This window comes from Mustela nigripes, chromosome 3, assembly GCF_022355385.1.
Source record: "Mustela nigripes isolate SB6536 chromosome 3, MUSNIG.SB6536, whole genome shotgun sequence".
In the NCBI taxonomy this organism is placed as follows: domain Eukaryota; kingdom Metazoa; phylum Chordata; class Mammalia; order Carnivora; family Mustelidae; genus Mustela; species Mustela nigripes.
Window position 1 is genome coordinate 69,318,831 of NC_081559.1, and position 24,954 is coordinate 69,343,784.

The following is a 24,954-nucleotide window of genomic DNA, read 5'->3' on the forward strand; positions in this document are numbered from 1 at the left end:
GTGATGAACATGAAGTATTAGAAGTTAGCACCATGTTTTAATTAAATTTTAAGACTATGAATGTTCCTGAGAGAGAATGAGAGCTCTTGAGAATTATTCATCCATGAACCTCAAAAACATTATGTTGAGTCAAAGAAATCAGATACAAAAAATACATATGATTCCATTTATATGAAGTTAATGAACAGGTAAAAGTAACATATGAGATTAAAAATTAGAAGAGCAGTTATGGGTGGAGGAGGCTGACTAGGCAAGGGACAGAAGCGTATTTTCTAGGTTATGGCAATACTGTGCTCTATATCTTATCAGAGACATTGGTTACATACAACTGTCAGACTCAAACTCTAGACTTAAGGGGCACCTGGGTGGCTCAGTGGGTTAAAGCCTCTGCCTTCAGCTCAGGTCATGATCCCAGGGTCCTGGGATCGAGCCCCACATCGGGCTCTCTGCTCAGCGGGGAGCCTGCTTCCTCCTCTTTCTCTCTGCCTGCCCCTCTGCCTACTTGTGATCTCTGTCAAATAAATAAATAAAATCTTTAAAAAAAAAAAAAAACTCTACACTTAAGAAGCAACACATTTTATTTTTATTTCTTTATATAAGATTTTATTTATTTATTTGATAGAGAGAAACACAGCGAGAGAGGGACCACAAGCACAGGGAGGGGGAGAGGAAGAAGCAGGCTCCCCACTGAGCAGGGAGCCCCAAGCAGGGCTTGATCCCAGGACTTTGGGATCATGACCTGAGCTGAAGGCAGATGCTTAATGACTGAGCCACCCTGGTACCCCAAGAAGCAGTGCATTTTAAAGAAAGTTATACATAATATTTTAAACCAGTCAACAGCAAATACTCAATGACCATGTTATTATAGACTTTCACTACATTTCTATATTACATCTCTAACTATGGAGAGAGCCCGGCACAGGAAATTTCAACTAATGCATCCCTACTATATAACACATTAAGTGATTTATTTTTTATTTTTTGTAAAGATTTTGTTTATTTGACATAGAGACAGCGAGAACAGGAACACAAGCAGGGGGAGTGGGAGAGGGAAAGCAGGCTTCCCGCCGAGCAGAGAGCCCAACGTGGGGCTTGATCCCAGAACCCTGGGATCATGACCTGAGCAGAAGGCAGATGCTTAATGATTGAGCCACCCAAGTGCTCCAGAAAGTGGTTTTAAAAATCAGTATGTATTAATGAGAGATTATTTTATTTCATTAGGCCTCTTAGCGATAGAGAATGGAGAACTCAGTTTTTGCCTTCAAGCTTATAATCTTTGGGGGAACACCAGTTCATATCAAATAATGGGTAAAAAATAAATTATAAATCTGTGTTATGAGTTATATTCAGAAAAGATGTAAACTGTATAAGGCACTGGGATACAAAGGTAAGTAAGATACAGTCCCTAATTCAGAAAAACTTAGACTTTTTCAGGAAAGAAGAAGAAACTGAGTTTGGTTTTCAAACTCTCATATGAATTAGGAAAAGGTAAAAAGTAGGACTTTCTAAATGAGTGGAACATGATGAAGGTTGTTAACTTCATTAAGTTTGGTAAATTAACATTTACTAGGTGGACTACATTTCACTCATTTTCCTTTTCCAGGTAATCACTAGCTAACTTCCTTTACTTGAACATGGTAGACCTTGAGTAGATAGAATGATGTTAGTAGGAAGAATCATGTAATAGAGTTATGACTGTGATCGGAGAATCTTTTTTTTTTTAAAGACTTTATTTATTTATTTGACAGACAAAGATCACAAGTAGGCAGAGAGGCAGGCAGAGAGAGGGTGGAAGCAGGCTTCCCCGCTGAGCAGAGAGCCCGATTCGGGGTTCAATCCCAGGACCCTGAGATCATGACCTGAGCTGAAGGCATAGGCTTAACCCACTGAGCCACCCAGGTGCCCCTGTGATCTGAGAATCTTAATACCCCTTGGAGATTACGGAAAGCATAGCCCCCACTGCCCCCACACATCCCTTTACAGAGCAGAGTCATTTACTGATAGAACAGGATTACAATTAATTTGTTAATGTCAATGGACTTTCAATACCTAGTCACAGTAACAACAAATTTAAGCACTGAATTACAATTAGTGCTTAGAAGTAGTTAGAAATGCTTAACCATTGGTAATCACTTAAAATAAAATAGTCAAAATTTAAAGTATTAGTCAAGAGCACCAGGCACCTGCGTAGCTCAAATGGTTAAGCATCTGCCTTTGGCTCAGGTCATGATGTCAGGGTCCTGGGATGGAGTCCCACATTTGGCTCCCTGCCCAGCAGGGAGCCAGCTTCTCTCTCTCCCTCTACTACTCGCTCTTGCTCTGTCAAATAAATAAATAAAATCTTTAAAAAAAAAAAAAAAAAGAGCACCCTTTTGACTTTTGAAGCACTATGACTTACAAGTTTTACTGAATTATCTCTTCAATAAGTCAATATTTCTTTTCAGCTAATTAGCTTCCACCTGCATTTAAAAAAAAAAAAAAAATTGGTTCCCAACTGATCAACTACATAAAGGAGAGAAATGGTGCCTAACTTCACTTCTTTATTTTGACGTCAATCCTTTATTTATTAGTTTTTAATATCTGCCTACTTTAGGAGTTTAGTTTTTTTTTTTAAAGTAGGCTACATACCCAATGTGGGCTTGAAATTATGACCCTGAAAACTGCATGTTCTACTGACTGAGCCAGCCAGGTATTCCCAGGAGCTTGGCTTTAATAAGATTCTGGTAACACAAACACTTTTTCTGCAGTAGAATTATGTTGGAGAATTAAACAAGCAGAAGGCAGAAGATGTAGGTCTATCTTAGTAGCTATGCTGGTAGGATTCAACTTCTTCAAGGAGTTGCATAAGGTAACTCCGTAACAGATCCAGGGAGATTTGCCAGATGGGCAACTGAGCTTATCATCTTTCTTTCTACAGAAAGTCCCTCTAGCATGCCTCCTATGTATCTTTCTGGCAAAGATTATGATTAATTACTTTGTGAAATTTCCCAAACATATTCTCAAGTGGCAAAATGTTTTCAACATAAAAAGTTGATGAAGGGGCACCTGGGTGGTGCAGTCAGTTGGATGTCTAACTCTTGGTTTTGGCTTAGGTGGTGATCTCAGAGTCATTGGATTGAGCCCCACATTGGGCTCAACGTGGAGTCGGCCTGGGTTACTCTCTAACCTCTGCCCCTCCTATCTGCTCTCTCCCGTGTGCACGCTCATGCTTGCTCCCTCTCTCTCTCTCTCTCGTGTTCTGTCTAAAATAAATGAATAAGGGGCACCTGGGTGGCTCAGTCATTAAGCGGCTGTCTTCTGCTCATGTCATGATCCCAGGGTCCTGGGATCAAGCCCTGCAATGGGCTCACTGCTCAGCGGGAAGCCTGTTCTCCCTCTTCCACTCCCCCTGCTTGAATTCTCTCTCTTGCTGTCTCTCTCCCTCTCTGTCAAACAAATAAAATCTTTAAAAAATCAATCAACCAATCTTTTTTAAAAAAGGCTGATGAAAAGACAAAGAGCAGCATATGGAAGCTCTGTTGTGGAAAACTTCTATTAGTGCTGTGGTTTAGTGTAACATTCTTCATGGAAATTAAATCAAGAGTTAGGGAAAATTAGGTAAGGAACAGAGCATTCATAGGCAAACAAATTTCTGTAGTAAGTGTAATATGTTACATATAATAGTATGTTCCTCAATTTAAGCTATTTATTCATTTTCATACTAAATGAAACACACTAAAAACCATGGAGTAGACAGAACTCATAGAGACATGTGAAACATACCTAACATCATTTTAGCCATTTGTGGTATGACTGGTTCTGAGACTTAGACATCATATAGAAAAAGAAATTCTGTATTTGTCAAACCATCCAGTGGCATGCTTTTGAATCTGAAATTTACTTTCATTAAAAATGTGAAATTTGCCATATTATATGCAGTTCTAAATATTTTTAAAATTATAGCTAAGTTAAAAAAATGGCAGAACTTTAAATATATAGCAACTTAAGCCTAAAAAACCAAAAGTCAAATAATTAGTACAATATGAAACTAATGTTAGCGAATCTGGGCTCAATGTTTACTCACTACTATGCTGCTTTAACAACTTTTAGATTTTGGTACAATATATGAAGAGCTTGAAAGTCCTCCTATCCTTACAACAACAAAGAGCTGAAAAAACTGAAAATCAACAAATCTTCTTAGAGGTATTAGAGAATTGAGGCCACAAGGTAAACACTGCTTCCAAAACAGGAGAGACAGGCAATACAGAGAATCACAGTTTAACAGGATCAGAAACCACCAGCGGAGTCAGCAACTACTAACATCCTTAAAAGAATAATATATTATTGTTGGACTGAGCATGGACTAGCCTGAGAACTAAAACACTTTAATGAGTTTTACTTCCAGAAGCCTCACAAGGTTCGCACTGTGAATATAGTCCCCCTGTGCTTACCTTCCAACAGTATGCAGGGAAAGTAACCATTTTGAAAGTATGCCCAGAGTATTTTGTTATCCTGAACATATGCTTATTCTCAAGGGAGATTATTTTACCAGAGCCTAACCTACATGGAAAAAAAAAAGAAGCTGTGAAGTAGGGAAAAAAGCCTGAGAAGCACCTGTTAAGGTTATAGCCCAGAAGCATAGGCTCACTAAAAGAGTGAGACTCAGGAGTATGTGATTCCTCAGTTGAAGGAGACCTTGATCTTGGGACATGAGTTTGAGCCCCATGGTGGGTGTAACAATTACTTAAATAAATAAATAAAAATAAACCTTAAAAAGGCAAGGAATGAGGCTTAGTCATAGGGTTATAGAATGATCCCCCCCCCCCCCACATTATCACCATATCAACAGGGCTCCTGTAGAGGATACCTGTAGAGGAGATCACAACTGAAGCAAGGCTCAGAGTCTTATGTGTTATAAAGAAGCAGGCTGTAGGGAAATCAAAAGATAATGGGGGAAACAAAAACAATGACACCAGAGGAAATTTAAGACCCTGACATCTACAGCTACAACAAATTGTAAATACAACGTAACTTCTAGCCAGATAAACATAAGACCTCACACTAAAGACCTATTTACCTCAGTTTCATCTACCTGATACTACATCATGTCCAGCTTTCAACAAAAAAGTTACAAGTATGCTAAAAGACAAAGCAAGTATCAGAATCAGACTTAGCTATGATGGAAATTCTGGACGTATCCAATTGGGAATTTAAAATAAGATGAATATGCTAAAGGCTCTAATGGACAACACGGAAAAATAGATGGGTAATATAATAAGCAGAGATAGAAACAATCTATAAGCAGAGATAGAAATAAGCTAAAGGAAATGCTAGAAATAAAAAAACATTAACAGAAATGAAGAATGCCCTTGATGAGCTCATCAGCAGACTGGACATGCCTGAGTAAAGAATCAGTGAGTTTTAAGATATGTCAACAGGAACTTCTCAAACTGAAAGCAAAGGGAAAAAAAAAAAAAAGAAAAAAAAAAGAACAGAAAAGAAAACCAGAATGTTCAAAAACTGTGGGACAATTACAAAAGATAAAACATATACACAACAGGAATACCAGAAGAAGAAGAGAGAAAAGACAGATAAAAGAAGAAATACCTGACCTGGATGAGAGTTCCCAAAACTAAGACAGACAACAAACCACAGATTCAGGAAGCTCAGAGATCACCAAGCATAATGAATACCAAAGAATCTACACCTATAGCATACTCAAACTGTAGAAAATCAAAGACAAAGTCTTGAAAGATGCCAGAGAGGGGGAAAAAATTACCTAGAAAGGAAAAAAGATAAAAAAATTACATCATGCTTCTCTTAAAAAACCATGCAAGGAACAGGACAGTGAAGTATTTAGTGTTGAAAGATAAACCTACCAACACTGAATTCTGTAACCAGTGCAACTGTCCTTCCAAAGTGAAGGAGAGGGCGCCTGGGTGGCTCAGTGGGTTAAGCCGCTGCCTTCGGCTCGGGTCATGATCTCAGGGTCCTGGGATCGAGTCCCACATCGGGCTCTCTGCTCAGCAGGGGGCCTGCTTCCCTTCCTCTCTCTCTGCCTGCCTCTCTGCCTACTTGTGATCTCTCTCTGTCAAATAAATAAATAAAATCTTAAAAAAAAAAAAAAAGTAGTTTTTCTATGCCCAGTGTGGTGTTTGAACTCACGGTCCTGAGAAAGAGTCACGCCCTACTGACTGAGGCAGTCAGGAACCCAACAAACCTACTTTAAATATAAAGACATAAGGGTGCCTGGGTGGCTCAGTCAGTTGATGGTCTGCCTTCAGCTCTGGTCATGATCCCAGGGTCCTGGGATTGAGCCCTGAATCAGGCTCCCTCCTCAGAAGAGAGCCTCCTTCTCCCTCTCTCTGTGCTGCTCTCCCTGCTTCGCTTGCTTACTTTCTGTCAAATACATAAAAAATAAAATCTTTAAAATGTATGTGTGTATGTATGTGTATGAAACAGTTTTAGAAACAGACAAATCCACTATTATAGTTGGAGACTTCAATGCCCCTCTATCAGAAGTGGACAGATCCAGTGGACAAAAAAAATCAGGATACAGCTGAATGGAACAGCATCTATCCTTCACATGGATCCAGTTGACATCTATAGAATACCTTACCCAACAATAGCAGAATACACATTCTTCTTAAGCTCATAGGGAACATTCAACAAGACAGACCTCATTCTGGGCTATATAACATAACTTAACATATGTAAAAGAATAGAGGTCATATAAACAATCCTCTTAGACCAAATGGAATTAAACTAGAAATCAGTAACAGAAAGAAAGTCAGAAAATCCCAATGTATTTGGAGATCAAACAACACACTTCTAAATAACATATGGGTTGAGGGAGTCTCAGGGGAAATTTTATTTCACTTTTTTAAAGATTTTATTTATTTATTTGACACAGAAACAGAGACAGCGAGAGAGGGAATATAAGCAGGAGGAATGGGAGAGGGAGAAGCAGGCTTCCCGCTGATCAGGGAGCCCAACGTGGGGCTTGATCCCAGGACCCCGGGATCATGACCTGAGCTGAAGGCAGACTTTTAATGACTGAGCCACCCAGGCGTCCCTCAAGAGAAACTTTAAAATACTGTGAACTAAATGAAAATACAACTGCTGAGTAATAAAAAACCTTGGTTGGACTTTGTCCCCAGCTCCTGGGCAGAAGGCTCTAAATCCTTGACTTTGTGTGTGTGTGTGTGCATGCGTGTGTGCACGAATGCAAGTGAGGGGGTGGCAGAAGGGGAAGGAGAGGGACAAGCAAACTCCACACTGAGCACAGAGCTTGGTATCGGGCTCAATATCATGACCCTGAGATCATGACCTGAGCTGAAACCAAGAGTAGGACCCTTAACTGACTGAGCCACCCGGGCACCCCAGGTTGCATTTTAATTTTATTGTTTCCTTCACTGTGCAGAAGTTTTTACCTTGATGAAGACCCAAAATTTCATGTATGTTTTTGTTTCCCATGCCTCCAGAGATGTGTCTAGTAAGATGTTGCTATGGCCAGGTCAAAAAGGTTGCTGCCTGTGTTCTCCTCTAGGATTTGCATGTTTTCCTGTCCACATTTAGGTCTTCCATCCATTTCGAATTTATTTTTGTGTATGATGTAAGAAAGTTGTCCAGTTTAATTCTTTTGCATGTAGCTGTCCAGTTTTCCCAAAGCCACGTGTTGAAGACTGTCTTTTTTTCCACTGGATATTCTTTCCTGCTTTGTCAAAGATTAGTTGATACAGTTGTGGATCCATTTCTGGGTTTTCTACTGTGTTCCACTAATCTATGGGTCTGTTTTTGTGCCAGTACCATACTGTCTTGAGCACTACAGCTTTGTAATATAGTTTGAAGTACGGAATTGTGATGCCTCCAGCTTTGCTTTTCTTTTTCAAGATTGATATGACTATTTGGGGTCTTTTCTGGATCCATCCAAATTTTAGGACTGTTTGTTATAGCTCTGTGAAAAATGCTGATGGTGTTTTCATAGGGATTACATTAAATGTGTAGACTGCTTTGGGTAGTACAGACATATTAACATATTTGTTCTTTTAATCCATGAGCATGGAATGTCTTTCCATTTCTTTGTGTCATCTTCAATTTCTTTCATAAGTGTTCTATAGTTTTCAGAGTACAGATCTTTTAGCTCTTTGGTAAGATTATTTCCAAGGTATCTTATAGAACCTTGAAATTTCCTGAGTGACTGGAGTGTCTGTTATTCATGATGGGACCTTATAGCTTATATTAATGAGGTGACTCATGGTAAATGCCTAAATAGGTTACGTTAAGGAGATGAGTCAGGACAGGGCTGGCCACATCAGAAAGACCAACCATGTAGAGCGTCAGGGTTTTGAGCCACATGACATTAGCCTGACATCTGGAGAAGGGAGAGAAACTAGGAAGGAGTTCAGCTATATAGCTAGTAAGTTAATCAATCCAGACTACATAAATAAGCCCTAATAAAAACTCTGGCTTAGTTGACCTTCCCTAGTTAACAATACTCTGTGCATAATTGATGTGCAAGGAAGGTGACATGCCTAGACTCCACAGGAAAAGGACATTGGATGTTAAGGGTTTGGGATGGTGGGCAGAAGAAAGGCAATTTTAATTGTGTAAGTGTGAAATTTAAAGGCAAAGAAAATGATACTAAATCTACCTTCTTTATTACATATTGTATGATTTCATTTATATGAAATGTCTAGAATAGGCAATTTACACACAAAAAAGTAGAAAGTAGATTAGTGTCTGCCCAGGGCTTGGGGAGAATAGAAGCTAAAAGGTGAAGGGCTGAGAGGTTTTCCTTTGGGGTAATGAAAATATTCTAAATTATGGTGATGGATGTACAACTCTTCTAAGTACATGAATTCAGACTACTGAATTGTAATTTTAAGGTATGAACTATATGGTATATAAATTTTAACCCAATAAAGCTGCTAAAAACACAGTTGATCAAGAATATGAAGACAGGCAATAGACTGGGAAAAATGTGGAGACACATCTGGAAATCTAAATAATACAAATAATCTAAATAATACAAATCTAAAATACAAAGAACTCTTAAAACTCAGCACTAAAAACAACCTAATTTTAAAAATGGGCCAAAGGCTTTAACAGACACCTCACCAAGGAGATACATAGATGGCAAATAAGCATATGAAAAAAATGTGATGCATCATATGTCATCAGGGAAATGCAAAGTAAAACAAGATACTACTGCACACCCATTAAAATGGCCAAAAATTCCTAACATTGACAATGATAAATGCTGGTGAGGATGTAGGTAACAAGAACTTTCATTCATTGCTGATGGAACTGTAAAAATGGCGTGGCTACTTTAGATGACAGTTTGGTGGTTTCTTATAGAACTAAACATACTTTTGGGTGCCTGAGTGGCTCAGTCATTAAGCCTCTGCCTTTGGCTCAGGTCATGATCCCAGAGTCCTGGGATTGAGCTCTGCATCGGGTTCCTTGTTGAGGAGTCCGCTTCTCCCTATCCCATTCCTCCTGCCTGTGTTCCTGTCTCGGTGTCTCTCTGTCAAATAAATAAAATCTTAAAAAAAAAAAAAAATCCAAACTAAACATACTCTTACCACACTATCCAGCAATCATGTTCTTTGGTGTTTACCCAAAGGAACTGAAAACTTATGACCACACAAAAACCTGCACATGGATGTTTACAGCAGCCTTATTCATAACTGCCAAAACTCGGAAGCAACCAAGATGTCTATTAGATCAATAAACTGTGGTACATCCAGATAATGAAGTATTATTTAGCACTGAAAAGAAATCAGCTGTGAAGTCATGAGGAGGAAACTTCAGTGCATATTACTAAGTGAAAGAAGCCAATCTGAAAAGGCTACATACTGTAAGGTTTCAACTACATGATCTTTAGGAAAAGGTTAAAACTATGGAGATAGTATAAAGTTAGTGGCTGTCAGAGACTAGAAGGAAATGAGGGATGAAGAGGCAGAGCACAACTTCTAGGACAGTGACACTACTCTGTATGATACCATAATGGTGGAAACATGACATTATACCTTTGTTCAAACCTACAGAATGTATAACGCTGAGCAAGTCCTAATGTAAACTATGGATTTTGGGAGATAATAATGTGTCAGTGTAGGCTATCAGTTATAATAAATGTGGGGCACCTGGCTGACTCAGTGCAGAGAAGCACGCCAACTCTTGATCACTGGGTTCTAAGTTCGAGCCCCATGTTGGGTATAAAGATTACTTAAAAATAAAATATTAAGAAATTATAACAAATATACCACTCTTGTAGAGGATGGTGATAATAGGAGAGGCCATACATTTGTGGGGGCAGGGTGCTATGGGAAATTTCTGTACTTTCCTCTCCATTTTGCTCCAAACCTAAAACAACTTTATAAGACATTATAAGAATAATGTCTATTAAAAGCAAGCACAAAAAAATAAAACAAAAAGATTAACTAGGAGGCACACATGTAACTGTTAAATCTATTAAGAAAGCAAAAAACAGGGTGCCTGGGTGGCTCAGTTGGTTAAGCAACTGCCTTTGGCTCAGGTCATGATCCTGGAGTCCTGGGAGAGAGTCCCACATCTGGCTCCCTGCTCCATGGGGAACCTGCTTCTCCCTCTGACGTCGCCCCTCTCGTACTCTCTCTGTCTCAAATAAATAAAATAAATCTTAAAATACCCTTCTAACCTTAAAACCCCCCACTATGGATTTTTTAAAAAGGTTAATTTCAGTTTACACTATAAACGTGAGACGGACAGCAAGAGTCAATGATAAGAATGAGGGCCAAAAAGTATGGGTAAGAGGTGGGGAGGCCATTTAATTGTACTGTAATATAAAAATATTTTATAAAAATTCAGTCACCACTGAAGCTTTAAAGTTTTATGCGTAATTCTGATGTATTTAGAATACATGGAAACTTACAAAGTTAAGATGATCTTATCGGTAGAAAAGATATTCTAAACCAGCTTAGCCAAAAGAAGCATTTTGATTGCCTAATTTAACTTTGTAAAGGAGAAGTAAATCTTATAGCTGGTCTCTGTAAACCTCACAGCTGGAACATTCTAACAGCACCTTGCAGTTTCCAGTGATCAAAGTAAGTTACTTTATATACTAAACTAAGAATTTCATAATAGAAATAATGCAACACCAGGGGGTGCAGTTATCATGAAATAATTACACTCCTGGGAGATTACAGGCACAAGGCTGTACCCCAGGGGTGTGATTATCCCATGATAACCACATCCACTAAAATTGCATTATTGCAAAAATAATCTCTATTCACTGGTGAGACATTATTCAATAGGTGATTTTTTAAAATGAAAAGATTTTTTAGCTTGAATCAGCAAGTGGATTAGGAAATTGGCCAGTTTATTTCTCATTGCATTCAATTCAGAATACAACATCATTATTACTTGCTTTCCTATTTGATACAGTAGAATTTTTTATTTTGTTTTTGAGAAACCTTTAAGAGTTTCTCCTAATGTTAGTTAAGTGGCTCTGGTAAATTCAGGTCAAACTTCAAACATATTAACTGAGCAATAAAATTTTAAATAACTTACTTCTACGTATACAACTTTTAATTTTTCTAAAATGATATTCACTTAAAAATTACAAATGTACAACCAATGTTAATATACAGGTCTATTTCCTGTCATTTTTCTACAAGTACATGTCTATATGTCTACCTAAAGACAGCAAGAGAAACACGAATGGAATCCATGTAGCTACTTTGTTTTATAATGATCTTTTTACCTGACCAAATGTTTTCAATAACATCCATATCGTTAGGAAATCTTCTTATCATATCAATTGTTCTTACATATAGCTGAAGATGATGGTTCTCAACCTTGACAGTGCATCAGAAATAGATCAGTAACTTTCATCATCTTCTGCGGTATCACAGATGGTGAAAGTTACTGATCTATTTTTACCATAATTTTATCACCGAGTTCAGTGCTTTGAGATAGTCTCAGATGAGTAAGATAAAGGATTTTAGAAATTAAAAAATACCCTGTGTGTTTACCAGTATTTGTTCTCACACTTACATCAGTTTTAAAGGGAAAATGGAAATGGAAATTTTCCTAATGCCTTCTTCTATAAAGAGTGAGGCAAAGAATTAACTCAGACTGCTAGTTATTTCTCATCATGAATATATCACTTACAAAACACCAGTATCTCTTTGCTTTATTTAGCTGTTCCAACTATTCTGGAGATAAATTTAATATAGGAGTATAAAGGAAAACATTAGCCTTCTGAAGGATATCACAAAATATTCAATGTCTGTAAAGCCTTAATTTTAAGTTTCTTTCCCAATTTTAATCACACATTTTAACCTAAAAGTAAAAGAAAGTCGCTTGTGATTTCACCAAATCATTAAACTATTTTCATTCTTCAATGTTTCCTTCTAGTCCTAATGTATATGCATATAGTTTTACATTACCAAAATCTTAATGTAGATTTAATTAGTATTCCTTAATTCACTAAATATATTGACAGTTTATTTTGCATTCCCCTAGTACTGGATATTTAGTTTGTAAGAGTGAAAACTTAGAAATGATGCTGAAACGAACATTTCCCTTAAAATCAAAATAAGGATTTTCATCACATTACCATCTTTTCTTCTCCACTGTACTATCCCACTTCCAGAAACAACACATACCACACCACACAGGATATTCTATGACATCATTTTTGCCTAAACCTGTTTTCCCAAATTTTCAGATCATCATCATCTTTCAGGGGTGAGAGTCTCAGACTCCTCTCAGGACTACGATTCAATAGGAGCTTGGGAACTAGTATTTATCTTTAACAACAAAAAAAAAACCAAAAAAATTTTTAAAAGAGAGCATGTGCATGCAAGCCAGGGATGCCGAAGGGGCGGGGGTGGGCGGGGAGAGAGAGAGCAGATTCCCCGCTGAGCACAGAGCCTGGTGCAGGCAAGGCTCAACCTTCACAATCCTGAGATCATGACCTGAGCCAAAATTACAACTTGAATTCTTAACGAATTGAGCAACCCAGGAGCTCCCCCTTATCACTTTCTTATAAATTCCTGGAAGCTGAATTCCTAGGTAAAAGGATATGAATTTTTTTAAAGATTTTATTTATTTGATAGAGACAGAGACCACGAGAGAGAGAGCGAGCGAGCGAGAGACAGATAGCGAGCAAGGGAACACAAGCAGTGTGAGTGGGAGAGGGAGAAGCAGGGAGCCCAATGTGGGGCTCGATTCCAGGACCCTGGGATCATGACCTGAGCCGAAGGCAGATGCTTAACCAATTGAGCCACCCAGGCACCCGTAGTTCTTTCGTTATTAACGGTACTGAAAATGTCCTCATAGGTTTAATGGCCATTTGGAGCCCCCCTTTTCTGAGCTACCTATATTTATGTTTTGCTCTTTTGCGTTTATAGGTTCACCTTTTTCATGTTGACTAGAAAAAACATTTTATATATTAGTGATATCGACTATAGTATTTCACTGAAGTTAATATTTATTTTATCCTCTACCACTCCACTGCTCAGTTCATTTAGATACAGAGACATCGTCACCAATTTGTAGATATCTCAAGCTTTGTTGCAAATACATTAAGACTTACTAGAAGCCAAAAACCACAGCTTTTTTCTATTTGGTTCACCTTATTTTGAAAAAGTTTATTTGACTAAAGAACAGTACTACAGTATAATCCCAACATAAGTGGGCTCCAAAAACTTTGTGTAAAATGATTACTTTAAAGTTTCTGAATGTAAATGGACGATGGAAAAGAGCTAATAAACAGCTTTGCTGTACCTGAAGTCACCATTTCTAATACTTTTTTTTTTTTTGGAAGATTTTGTATGTGAGAGAGACAGAGACAGAGCATAAACAGGGGGAGGGGCAGATGGAGAGGGAGAAGCAGGCTCCCCAGTGAGCAGGGAGAGCCCGATGTGGGGCTCAATCCCAGGCACCCAGGATCATGACCTGAGCAGAAAGCAGACACTTGACCAATTAAGCCACCCAGGCGCCCCTTACCATTTCCAATACTCTTAAAAATAGGTTAACAGCACAAGTTCTTCTGATTGCTTTTACAGACTGTCTAATACAGAATCAAGACAAAGCAGGTCTACTGATTACTAGTCTGGAGTCTATCCTACTCTTTCTCTCAGAAGGAGGATCAAAGTGAAATGAAGTTGGGGACAAAGACAACCATTACCACTTGTGTCTGTCCCTAGCCAATACAGGAGCTACAGAGTTGTAAGGGCACCATAAGGCTAGAGTGAAGGAAAAATAAGAAAGATGCAACCCCTTCCAGAAAACATATATACTTTTCAGAGACAATATCAGATTCCTATGACTACTAAAATTAGTGGTCAGAAATATTTGAGCCAACAATATTTCATCAGTTGAATGGGGGAAGGGGAAGAGGGAACAGCAGTATGTGGGTTTTAAGAGTACCTGCACTGTGGAATCAGTATGATATTCTTTCGTCAGAGATTGCCAGGTACAGACCAACATTCTCTCACCACTGAGCAAATAGTTTCCCTCTAGGTAAAATGTGATTTCTAAACCTTCTTTAGAGAAGTAAGGATTAAAACAAAAAATCTGGGGCACCTGGGTGGCTCAGTGGGTTAAGCCGCTGCCTTCGGCTCAGGTCATGATCTCACGGTCCTGGGATCGAGTCCCGCGTCAGGCTCTCTGCTCAGTAGGGAGCCTGCTTCCCTCTCTCTCTCTCTGCCTGCCTCTCCATCTACTTGTGATTTCTCTCTGTCAAATAAATAAATAAAATCTAAAAAAAAAAAAAAAATCTATTGTAATATTCTGTGTACTTCTCTACCCGTTCTAATATGCATAACACCATAAAAGAAACAGTGTCAAGCGGCTCCTTGGTGGATCAGTCAGTTGAGTCTCCAACTATTGGTCTCAACTCAGATCTTGATCTCAGGGTTGTGAATTTAAGCCCTGCACTGGGCTCCACAATGGGCGTGGAGCCTACTTAAAAAAAATAAAAAATAATATAAACATAAAAATGAAAAAAACAAAAACCCACTGTCAAACTTGATAATGGATCAAATTCCTAAACTCTTAATATGGGCACTGGCATCCTGAATCCTAAAGCCTGCCCCTGGCTTGCTGGAAGGGAGCAGGATCTCTGGTAAGAGAATAGAAGCTGAAGGTCTTATGCTGATTGACAGTGAATCTTGTGCTCAAAGGTGGTAGTGAAAGTCTGAGAGTCCAAAAAAGTGCATCAGAGGGCTGGGGAAGTGAGGGGATAGGCCTTCACGCCCAGAGCATCTACTTCAGTACAGCAGCTCTGCCTTAATACCTGGTCTATATACTGGGGTTTCATGTAAGACAGTGTTTTAGGAAAGGTTCTACAACTTCTTAAATAATGCTGAAAAATCTCTTGAGTTATACTATCAGCCTTATTTTAAGATGAGTTGAAGCTCATAAAAGTGAAGTAATTTAAGATTACAGAGTTAAGGTTATATTTAATTTATTATGACTTAAAGTTGGACTGGTGTGGTTGTTTCAATAATATACTAATAAGGCACTGATAAATTTAAAACTTCTCAGCTTCAATATCTGAGAACTCAAATGAGCCAAACCAAATTAGACAAATATTTTTTTAAGTTGTCAATAATATGTAGGAAGGTAAATAACTAGCAAGTAAAACTCAATTTTAAAGTATTTAACATCTTTTTAAACTCAGTTTTGATTTTATCTCTGAACTAAAATGATGTAATTGCTGAGTCTGCTAGTCAGCCTACATTTATAATTCTGGAGGACATGAATATGAGAAATAACCATTTCTTCCTTCTATTTTTAGGTTACTAACTTAATGACTTAATGAACTATGCTTAGTATATCTCTTACCTTTAAAATGAAGTTTATAGGGTCCTGGGCTAGAAAAATTAAATTCTAACAGCATTTCAAATTCAAAATATATTATCAGAGTTTCCCACTGACTATCATATTTTGGATACATGACTTAGTCCAAAAAAAAAAAAAACCAACAAAGGAAAATAATACCCAGAGAGATTAAGAAAAATATTATCTTTCCTTGTTTGTCCTTGATACAAATTCTAAAACAAACATAATTCATGTCTAGTGCTTACCTGAGCCATCAGTGGGAACTGAACTTGCATTGATTCCAGAAAGACCAAACAGAGGACATTCTCGATCTGTGTTGACATGACCCCATTTGTGACATTTAATGCACCTCACATTTCGAACCTGAGAAATAGTGAACGTTATTTTAGTTAGTAAGATAGTAAGAATCTAACAAATGTTCAAATCTCTACTTCTTGGTAGAGTTTAAGTTAAATTACTGTCATTTTTAAAAGATTTCCAGTGAGGGCGCCTGGGTGGCTCAGTGGGTTAAGCCGCTGCCTTTGGCTCAGGTCATGATCTCAGGGTCCTGGGATCGAGTCCCGCATCAGGCTCTCTGCTCAGCAGGGAGCCTGCTTCCTCCTCTCTCTCTCTCTCTCTGCCTGGCTCTCTGCCTACTTGTGATCTCTGTCAAATAAATAAATAAAATCTTAAAAAAAAAAAAAAAAAGATTTCCAGTGAAAGACTCCATCAATATATTTGGTAATTTAACATAAATACTAAAATCTTTTAAAATTCTGCCTAAAAGCTAAGCTGAATCCTATTGTGTTTTGACTGTTACTTGGTGGCAATAAAACAATGTCATTCAGAAAGAAATGGTAAAATACCAAAAAAGAATTATGTCATGGCTTAAACTTAAATTCTCTCTTTTTTTTAAAAGGATTTTATTTATTTGACACAGAGAGAGAGAAAGCACAAACATTTTATCAGTCTACTACATTTAATGTTTTCTCTCCTAGTCCTTTTACTATCTGGTTCAAATCAACACCACAGAGCCCTTTTCAGCTTACATACCTTTTGTAAGAAGTATTTATTAAATAAAAATTATTCTTACAAATTAAAATATGGCTCACTTGCCTGAATACCAAAGGGCTGATCTCTGATGTTCATGTCATCTTTGGCATATCTATTAAGTAGAGAATATGTACATAGTATTAAAAACAATTTAATAAACGGCAGTTATTCTGCAAGTAGTTTTATAGTTCTAAATACATTATAAAATGTGTAACTTCAATAAACACACAGACTATGAAATCTATTTAGCATTTCCAAACACCACTTACTTATTAATTGTCCAGTTTGATGATTAGTGATGATTTAAAAAATGGAAAACTATACAAAATTATAGTTTATGATCAAGTAAATTAGTTGTATAAAACAAATAATCTAAAATACCTTTAGCATTAGTTGCCTATGCTAGTGAAGGAAAAGACAATATAAGATGGGATATTAGATAAAATTAGTGATATGTATTTCGTTTTAAAAGAAAACTGGCTCTTACTTTTCCCGGGGGGCTCCTTTCTGCCATTCAAATTTGTATTCAGTCTCTCCTTCTGTTTCTTCTTTCTAAAAACATTCAGTAAGAAGTCTTTCAATTTTTCCATAAAATTACAATTGCCAAGTAAATCCAAACACAGAAAATAGTACTTTACCTCTTTGTTTTCTTGATTGCATATCAAAGATATGGGAGAAAAAAAAGGGAGTTCAAGTTAAAAACTTCAACACTAAAGTCAACTATCATATACTATATTATGATGTCATGGTATTTAATTATAACTTGTAAGAAATTATTGGTTTACTTTTCTCTTTCATAAGATAAAATTCAAATCTCTAAAGGATAAATACAATATTGGGGCATCTGGGTGGCTCAGTGGTTTAAAGCCTCTGTCTTTGGCTCAGGTCATGAGCCAAGGGTCCTGGGATCCAGCCCCGAATCGGGCTCTCTGCTCAGCAGGGAGCCTCCTTCCTACTCTCTCTCTGCCTACTTGTGATCTCTGTCTGTCAAATAAATAAAATCTTTTTTTAAAAGAAAGGATAAATACAATATTGAACAAGATAGTATGTAACAAGCATGCTAATTCCTAGTTTTGTTGTTGTTGTTTTTACTTATTTGACAGAGACACAGCAAGAGAGGGAACACAAGCAGGAGGAGGGGAAAGGGAGAAGCAGGCTTCCCGCTGAGCAAGGAGCCTATTGTGGAGCTTGATCCCAGGACCTGGGGATCATGACCTGAGCCAAAGGTAGACAATGACTGAGCCATCCAGGTGTCCCTAATTCCTAGTTTTTAAACTTTTTAATTTTTCATTGTTAGAATATTATGCTATCTATATGTATATTAAGCAGGACTAAAGATGTATACACAAATTTATAAAATAAGTGCACTTCTGTTGATGCTGACAATTTTTCCTCCTCAAAGTTCAAGTCATTAAAAAAGTCAAGTCACAAAATATTACTAGATTAGACGATTATTTCTAATATTTACTCTATTATACTGGATTTTTTTTTTAATTTCTTTAAAGATTTTATTTATTTGACAGAAAAGAGATCACAAGTAGGCAGAGAGGCAGGCAGAAGGAGAGGGGAAGCAGGCTCCCCACTGAGCAGAGAGCCCAACATGGGGCTCGATCCCAGGACCCTGAGATCATGACTTGAGCCGAAGGCAGAGGCTTAACCCACTTAGTCACCCAGGTGCCCCTGATTTCAGTGTTTTAAAATTGTATTTACAGAATAATAGCAACTTTAAAAGATGAAGAGCAACCTTTAGGTATGTATGTATTTATTTGAAGATTATTTATATACAAATTTATTTATTCAGAGAGAATGGAAGCGGGGAGAGGGAGAGAGAATCCCAAGCAGACTCTGCGCTAAGCACAGAGCCCCATGTGGGGCTTAATCTCATGACCCTGAGATCATGACCTGAGCCCAAATCAAGAGTTGGACACAACCAACTGAGCCACCCAGGAGCTCCGAAAGATGACGAACAATTTTTTTAAAAAGTCTGTCATAATAGTTCTCAATCTTTAGTTGTAAACACATCAAAGACTAAGAAAAGGAAATGAGGCAAGTACCTTTTTTAGCTCCTGGTGGGGCCTCATACATGAAATTAAGGCCATTCTTTACACGTTCATCTCCCATAAGCAACCTAAGTGAAACAAGAAAGTTAACAATTTTACACAGGAGGAAAAAGTTACAGAATAAACATTCCTCATCTCTCAAAACCCTAAGGAAATTAACAGAAAATATTTTTGTCAGAGATAAAGTTCCAAAACTTTACTTCACTGATCATATTACATCTGAAGTACATGAATGGAAATTCAAACAGTGCTGCCTCTTTAGTAACTGGTTTTAATTTCTGAGACTTTCTCATTACCTGAGAGATCTTCGCCCTTCCAACAGAAAAGGGGAAAAATGCCACGGTCCCTCTCACATGCTTTTCTTAAACTTTGAAATGCTATGGAAATAATGACAGCTTTGAAATCCTATATGCCAGCACAAATTTGGAATTAAGTTAAATAGTGCCAACATTTTTTCTTAATTGTGAGGGATCAGTTTTGGAAAAAAAGTCTCTCTGGAATTTCTTTAGAAAGTCAAATCCAATTAATGCTTGTAATAAGAGTCAAAGTCAATAGGAGAATCAAATTCTTTGATGAGGCCAAAGAGGAGAGAATAGTTTAAGATATTCTACAACAGGTTAATTACTATGATGGAATCAATGTCTGCTGCACCTCAAAAATCATTTTCTTTATAGTCCTAACACTGAAGTTCCCAGTTTAGGTTCTGTTTAGAGAGATATGCCGTAATTTAAAAAAAGAAAAAAAAAAAAGCTCTGCAATAAATTGAATGGCTGAGTTAAAGTTTTAATTCATAAGATCCAAGTAAGTACTGATTATAAAGATGAAAGCTAAAAAGTGAATAGAATCTCCTCTTATATTTGAGAAAGGCAATCACAAAGGGTCTATTACATAATTATTCTTCTCTTATTTCCACTGGAATTTATAAAGAACAATTAAAAAAAGAGAAAAAAAAAAGAGAGAGAGAGAAAAATGGATGACAGGATCTATATCCATACAATGGAATATTATTTTGCAATAAAAAGGAATGAACTACTGATACATGCTACAAAAAAGATGAACTTCAAAAACATTATACCAAGTGAAAGAAGCCAGTCACAAAAGACCATTTATATGTATGATCCCATTTATATGCCAAGTTCAGAATATGCAAATCTACAGAGACAGAAAGTAAAGTAGTAGCTGCTTAGGGTTGACAGAGGGATAGGGTGTGGGAATGGGAAGTAACAGCTAACGGGTACAACATGTTCTGATATTAGATTATGGTGATAGTTCCAACACTCTGTAAATACATATACTTAGAGCCAAAATACACTTTTAACAGATTATATATTAAATTAACACTATTTTAGAAGTTAAAATCAAGCACATAGAAAGCTTAGTATCACTAATTACTAGAGAAATATAAATTAAAACAATGAGCTACCGCCTCACACTAATTAGGATGGCTACTATAAAAAAAAGGAAAATAATAAATGTTGGTAAGAACATAGAGAAAACGGAACCCTTGTGCATGACTGGTAGGAATGTAAAATGGTGCAGCTACTATGGAAGAGTTCGGTGGTTCTTTAAAAGCTAAACAGAGAACTGCTATATGATTCAGCAAATCTATTCCTAAGTATATACCTAAAAGAACCGAAAACAGGGACTTGAACTACTTGCATGCCAATGTTGACAGAAGCATTACTCACAAAGGCAGAAGCATAAACAAAATATGGTATATATATATACACAAAGGAATATTATTTAACCACAAAAAGAAAAAAAGTTCTGACACATGCTATAATACAGATGAATCTTGAACACACTGTGCTAAGTGAAGTAAGTCAGACGCAAAGACAAATATTTTTATTCTGCTTACAAGAGGCACCTATAATAGGCAAATCCATAGAGACAGAAAGTGAAATAGTGGTTACCAGAGGTTGGATATAGGAGCTAAGCTGGCAGAGCAGTCAAAGGCCAAAACTGAAACAATCTGAGCACCAAAGTAAGTAACAATAGTATTGGTTTATAACCCATTAACTAAATATCCCTGAATCCATACTGATAGAAATACATAATTAAATAAATAACTACATGAAAGGGAAAATTCTTCTTTCCACAGGAATTCAAATTTTAAAATGTAGAGGGAATGAGAGGAATAAATTCGAACACCACGATAATAACTAATGCAGGCAATATCTACCAGTGAATGCTAAATTAGTGAACAAAAGTTCAAGGAAAAACAGTGTGTTTGTATAGCTTCAAATATTAAATTACAAAGAGAATAAAGTAACTTTTTTTTAAGATAAAGAATAAATAGGGAGTGCCTGACTACTTCAGTTGGTAGAACGCTTGACTCTTGATCTCGGGGGCTCAAGTTAAAAGACTCATGTTGGGGCGCCTGGGTGGCTCAGTGGGTTAAAGCCTCTGCCTTCCGCTCAGGTCATGATCCCAGGGTCCTGGGATCGAGCCCCGCATTGGGCTCTCTGCTCTGCGGGGAGCCTACTAACTCCTCTTTCTCTCTCTCTGCCTCTCTGCCTACTTGTGATCTCTGTCAAATAAATAAAATCTTAAAAAAAAAAAAAGTCTCATGTTAGGCATGCAGCCTACTTAATTAAAACAAACAAACAATACAACTGAGACAAACCATGTATCACATTTTTTATAGACCCCTATAACAAAGAGGCCCACTGCTATTTATTGTCTTGCATGAAAGTAGGTACTCAATAATTAAGCTAACCAGATTATATAGAATTAGTGAGGAAAGTACTTAATTGAAACTAAAAATTTCTGTAATTAAAAGTACCTAATTGAAACTGAAATATTTCTGTAATTTCTCTCTTGATATATTTTGTTTATTTTAAAGATTTTATTTATTTGACATAGAGAGACACAGTGAGAGAGGGAACACAAGCAGGGGGAGTGCGAGAGGAAGAACAGGCTTCCTATGGAGCAGGGAACCTGATGTGAGGCTCAATCCCAGGACCCTGAGATCAAGACCTGAGCCGAAGGCAGAGGCTTAACCCACTGAGCCACCCAGGTGCCCCCTGATATGCTATGTTTTAAAGAGAATATTCGGTAACAGTTTAGTAGTACTTATGCTCCATATTTTGATGAAGAACAGAAATGAACTGAAGAAAGTATGGTCTATATAACTAAAGTAGCACTATTCACTTGCTTGATTAACCAAGAGCAACCAGCGTGAGTTAGACTTGGCAATATAAACATAAAATGAGGGGCACCTGGATGGCTCAGCTGTTACATATCTGCCTTTGGCTCAGGTCAAGAATCCCTGGGATCAAGCTCTACAGCAGGCTCCCTGCTTGGCAGGAAGAAGCCTGTTTCTCCCTCTCCCACTCCCCCTGCTTATGTTCTCTCTCTTGCTCGCTCTGTCAAATAAATAAATAAATAAAATCATAAAAAAAAAAAACCATAAAATGACAACACATAAAGGGCAGATACTATGCTGGAATAAACCAATAAAGGACTCTAGCTATGATCCTGCCTTTAGCAGATCGATGACATGTAGGTCAAGTAGACACAATTCATTTTACTTCTTGAAGGTGCTCTGTGCATCCCTTTATTTCAGTGTATGCTAAAGAAATATCTCTGCAAGCAGTCTCAGTAGTTTGAGTATAGACTTCATTGTTCTTCCAAGCTTTACCTAAGTTGGGATTTGCTTATAAACTGTACATGGAGTCACATTAACTTTTTTTTTTAAGATTTTGTTTATTTATTTGACAGAGAGAGATCACAAATAGGCGGAGAGGCAGGCAGAGAGAGAGGGGGAAGCAGCCACCCCACTGAGCAGAGAGTCCAACGTGGGGCTCGATCCCAGATCAGGAGACCACGACCCAAGCCGAAGGCAGAGACTCAACCCACTGAGTCACCCAGGCGCCCCTTAACTTATGTTTTATGTGAATTATGGATATGGTTGGAAAAAGTGGCAGTGTACAGATATAAGAGTAAAGAGGGTACAGAGGACATAGAATCCTATCACTGGGGCATTCAATTCAATAAAGCTAATTTAATATATGATTTAATAAGTGATCATTCTCATGCAATTGTTTATTCTAAAAACACTAGCATAGAAGCAAAATAAGTCAATCAGAGAATGACAATTATCATATGACCTCACTGATATGTGGAATTTAAGAAACAAAACAGATGATCATTGGGAAGAGAGGCAAAAATAAAACAAGACAAAATCAGAGAGTGAGACAAACCATAAGAAACTCTTAATCATTGGAAACAAACTGAGGGTTGCTGGAGGGAAGGCAGGCAACTGCATAATACATGATGTAATAACTGGATATTATATAAGACTGGTAAATCACTGAACTCTATCTCTGAAACTAGTAATACATTATATGTAAATTAGCTGAATTTTTAAAAAAGCCAACCACACACACACAAATAAAAGCACTAGCATAGTGGAATTTCTCACCTATTATCATATGATTCTTGTTCTTTAAGATATTGTTGCATTAATTCTTCTTGTTTCTTCTTATCATATGATATTTTCTGTTCTGCCATCCATACCTAAATTAATGAAGTAAAAAATTTAAGTTAAATAGAAAGTTTGCTTTTCTTTATAATGAAATATAAAATGTTATCATATATAGCTTACAGCATAACCCATTTTGGCCGTAACTACATCACCACAAAATAACAGCTAAAAAGTCTGATTTGTGCCTTGATACAGGTCCTTAAATGTAGTCATTCTAAACAGCTAAACTTTCAGGCAAAAATATCAAACTCAAGAACCACTTTGAGCACCTGTTGTACAACAGCTTCTTGAGTCTTATCTCAGAAAAGATAAGTCTGAGTCTTATCTCAGAAAAGAGAATGACTATTTCTCTATATGGAACATGTCTAGTTTAGGGCACAACCAGTAGGAATAACTAATGCCCACAAATGCCAATGGGTAACACAGACATTCCAAAAGAGGAGAAATGGAGGATAAGGAAAAGAAAAAAAAGAAAAGAAATTGAAAGGCAGTTGTAGAAAAAGGGGAAGAGACAAGAGAGGAAACAGAGAGAACACAGAGATGTATCAAATGTCTTGGAGTTGCTCAAAGGCACCAAACCACAGGATGAATGTGTCCCTATGTGAAATCCTCAAAATTATAAAAGTGGTGGAGGTAAAAAGCCCACACAACTTAGGGGAAGATACTTAATCAGGTTAATTCTTGGGTAAAAAGGTATCAATGCCTTCCCACTGCTTTTAGAGTGAAGTGAAGGACACAGTATCTCATAACCATTCAATGTAAATATCAAGTCAAAACTTTTTCTCAAATATGCTGAGTTTTAAGAACATAAATTGGGAGGACAAATACTTACACTGATAAAATTATAATTATTAACTGTGGGGGAAGATAGGTGTGGCGAGGAGGGTGTAGGACAAGACTGCCATTGTTCAATTTTAGAAGCAAAACTATTTGAGTAGTGATGAAATAGGAAGGTTCTAAGCGGACACTGAGATGTGGACAAGAAGGAATTCATATGGAAATAAAAGCAAAAACAGAAATGAAAAGGAAGTCTTCAGGGACAGCAATACCAGAAATTTCTTTTGTTGTAAGTTTCCTTAAAGTTTCTTCCACTGACTTCATACTTACCAACGTAATGTTAGAGTACAAAAAAAACCCTACACTTGGGATAAGCAGTAAAAAGCACATCTGGAATTTTCACCATAGCTCAAAGTGAAAACAGCTCCAACAAAGACATGCAGGGTGTCACTGCCTAGTAGAGTAACACATTAATAATAACGTTCAAATGAATAACATACTATTTCTAACAGAATAACTACCATTTATTTAAAGCTCTAGGCTTTACAAAGTTATTGTACTAATCTCAATACATAAGGAGTACCATGGACTGGAATAAAAATATAACGCACTTTTGCCTTCAAAATGCTCAGAATCTGATAACAAAAAATCATATAGCTTTTCTGTATGTTCGAGCTATTTCATAATAAGAAGAATGAATTGTATAAATAATAATAAAGTTTGGTATCAGGATAAGAAAAATATGCATAAGATAAATAGAACACGATAGGGATTAGAGGA

The 24,954-nt window shown here is 37.1% G+C and overlaps 1 protein-coding gene across 1 annotated transcript in view; it reads right to left on the bottom strand.

Annotated features, from left to right (window-relative positions):
* The window catches only part of CIR1 (corepressor interacting with RBPJ, CIR1), a 40,510-nt gene that overhangs the window by 11,503 nt on the left and 4,053 nt on the right, over positions 1 to 24,954 (bottom strand). The window contains exons 2-7 of the mRNA XM_059394190.1: positions 23,335 to 23,429; positions 18,903 to 18,976; positions 17,487 to 17,497; positions 17,336 to 17,400; positions 16,912 to 16,960; positions 16,062 to 16,179 (exon numbers count right to left, since the gene is read on the bottom strand). Of these exons, the coding sequence (XP_059250173.1) occupies positions 16,062 to 16,179; positions 16,912 to 16,960; positions 17,336 to 17,400; positions 17,487 to 17,497; positions 18,903 to 18,976; positions 23,335 to 23,429 (412 nt within the window). The remainder of the gene's footprint in view (positions 1 to 16,061; positions 16,180 to 16,911; positions 16,961 to 17,335; positions 17,401 to 17,486; positions 17,498 to 18,902; positions 18,977 to 23,334; positions 23,430 to 24,954) is intronic.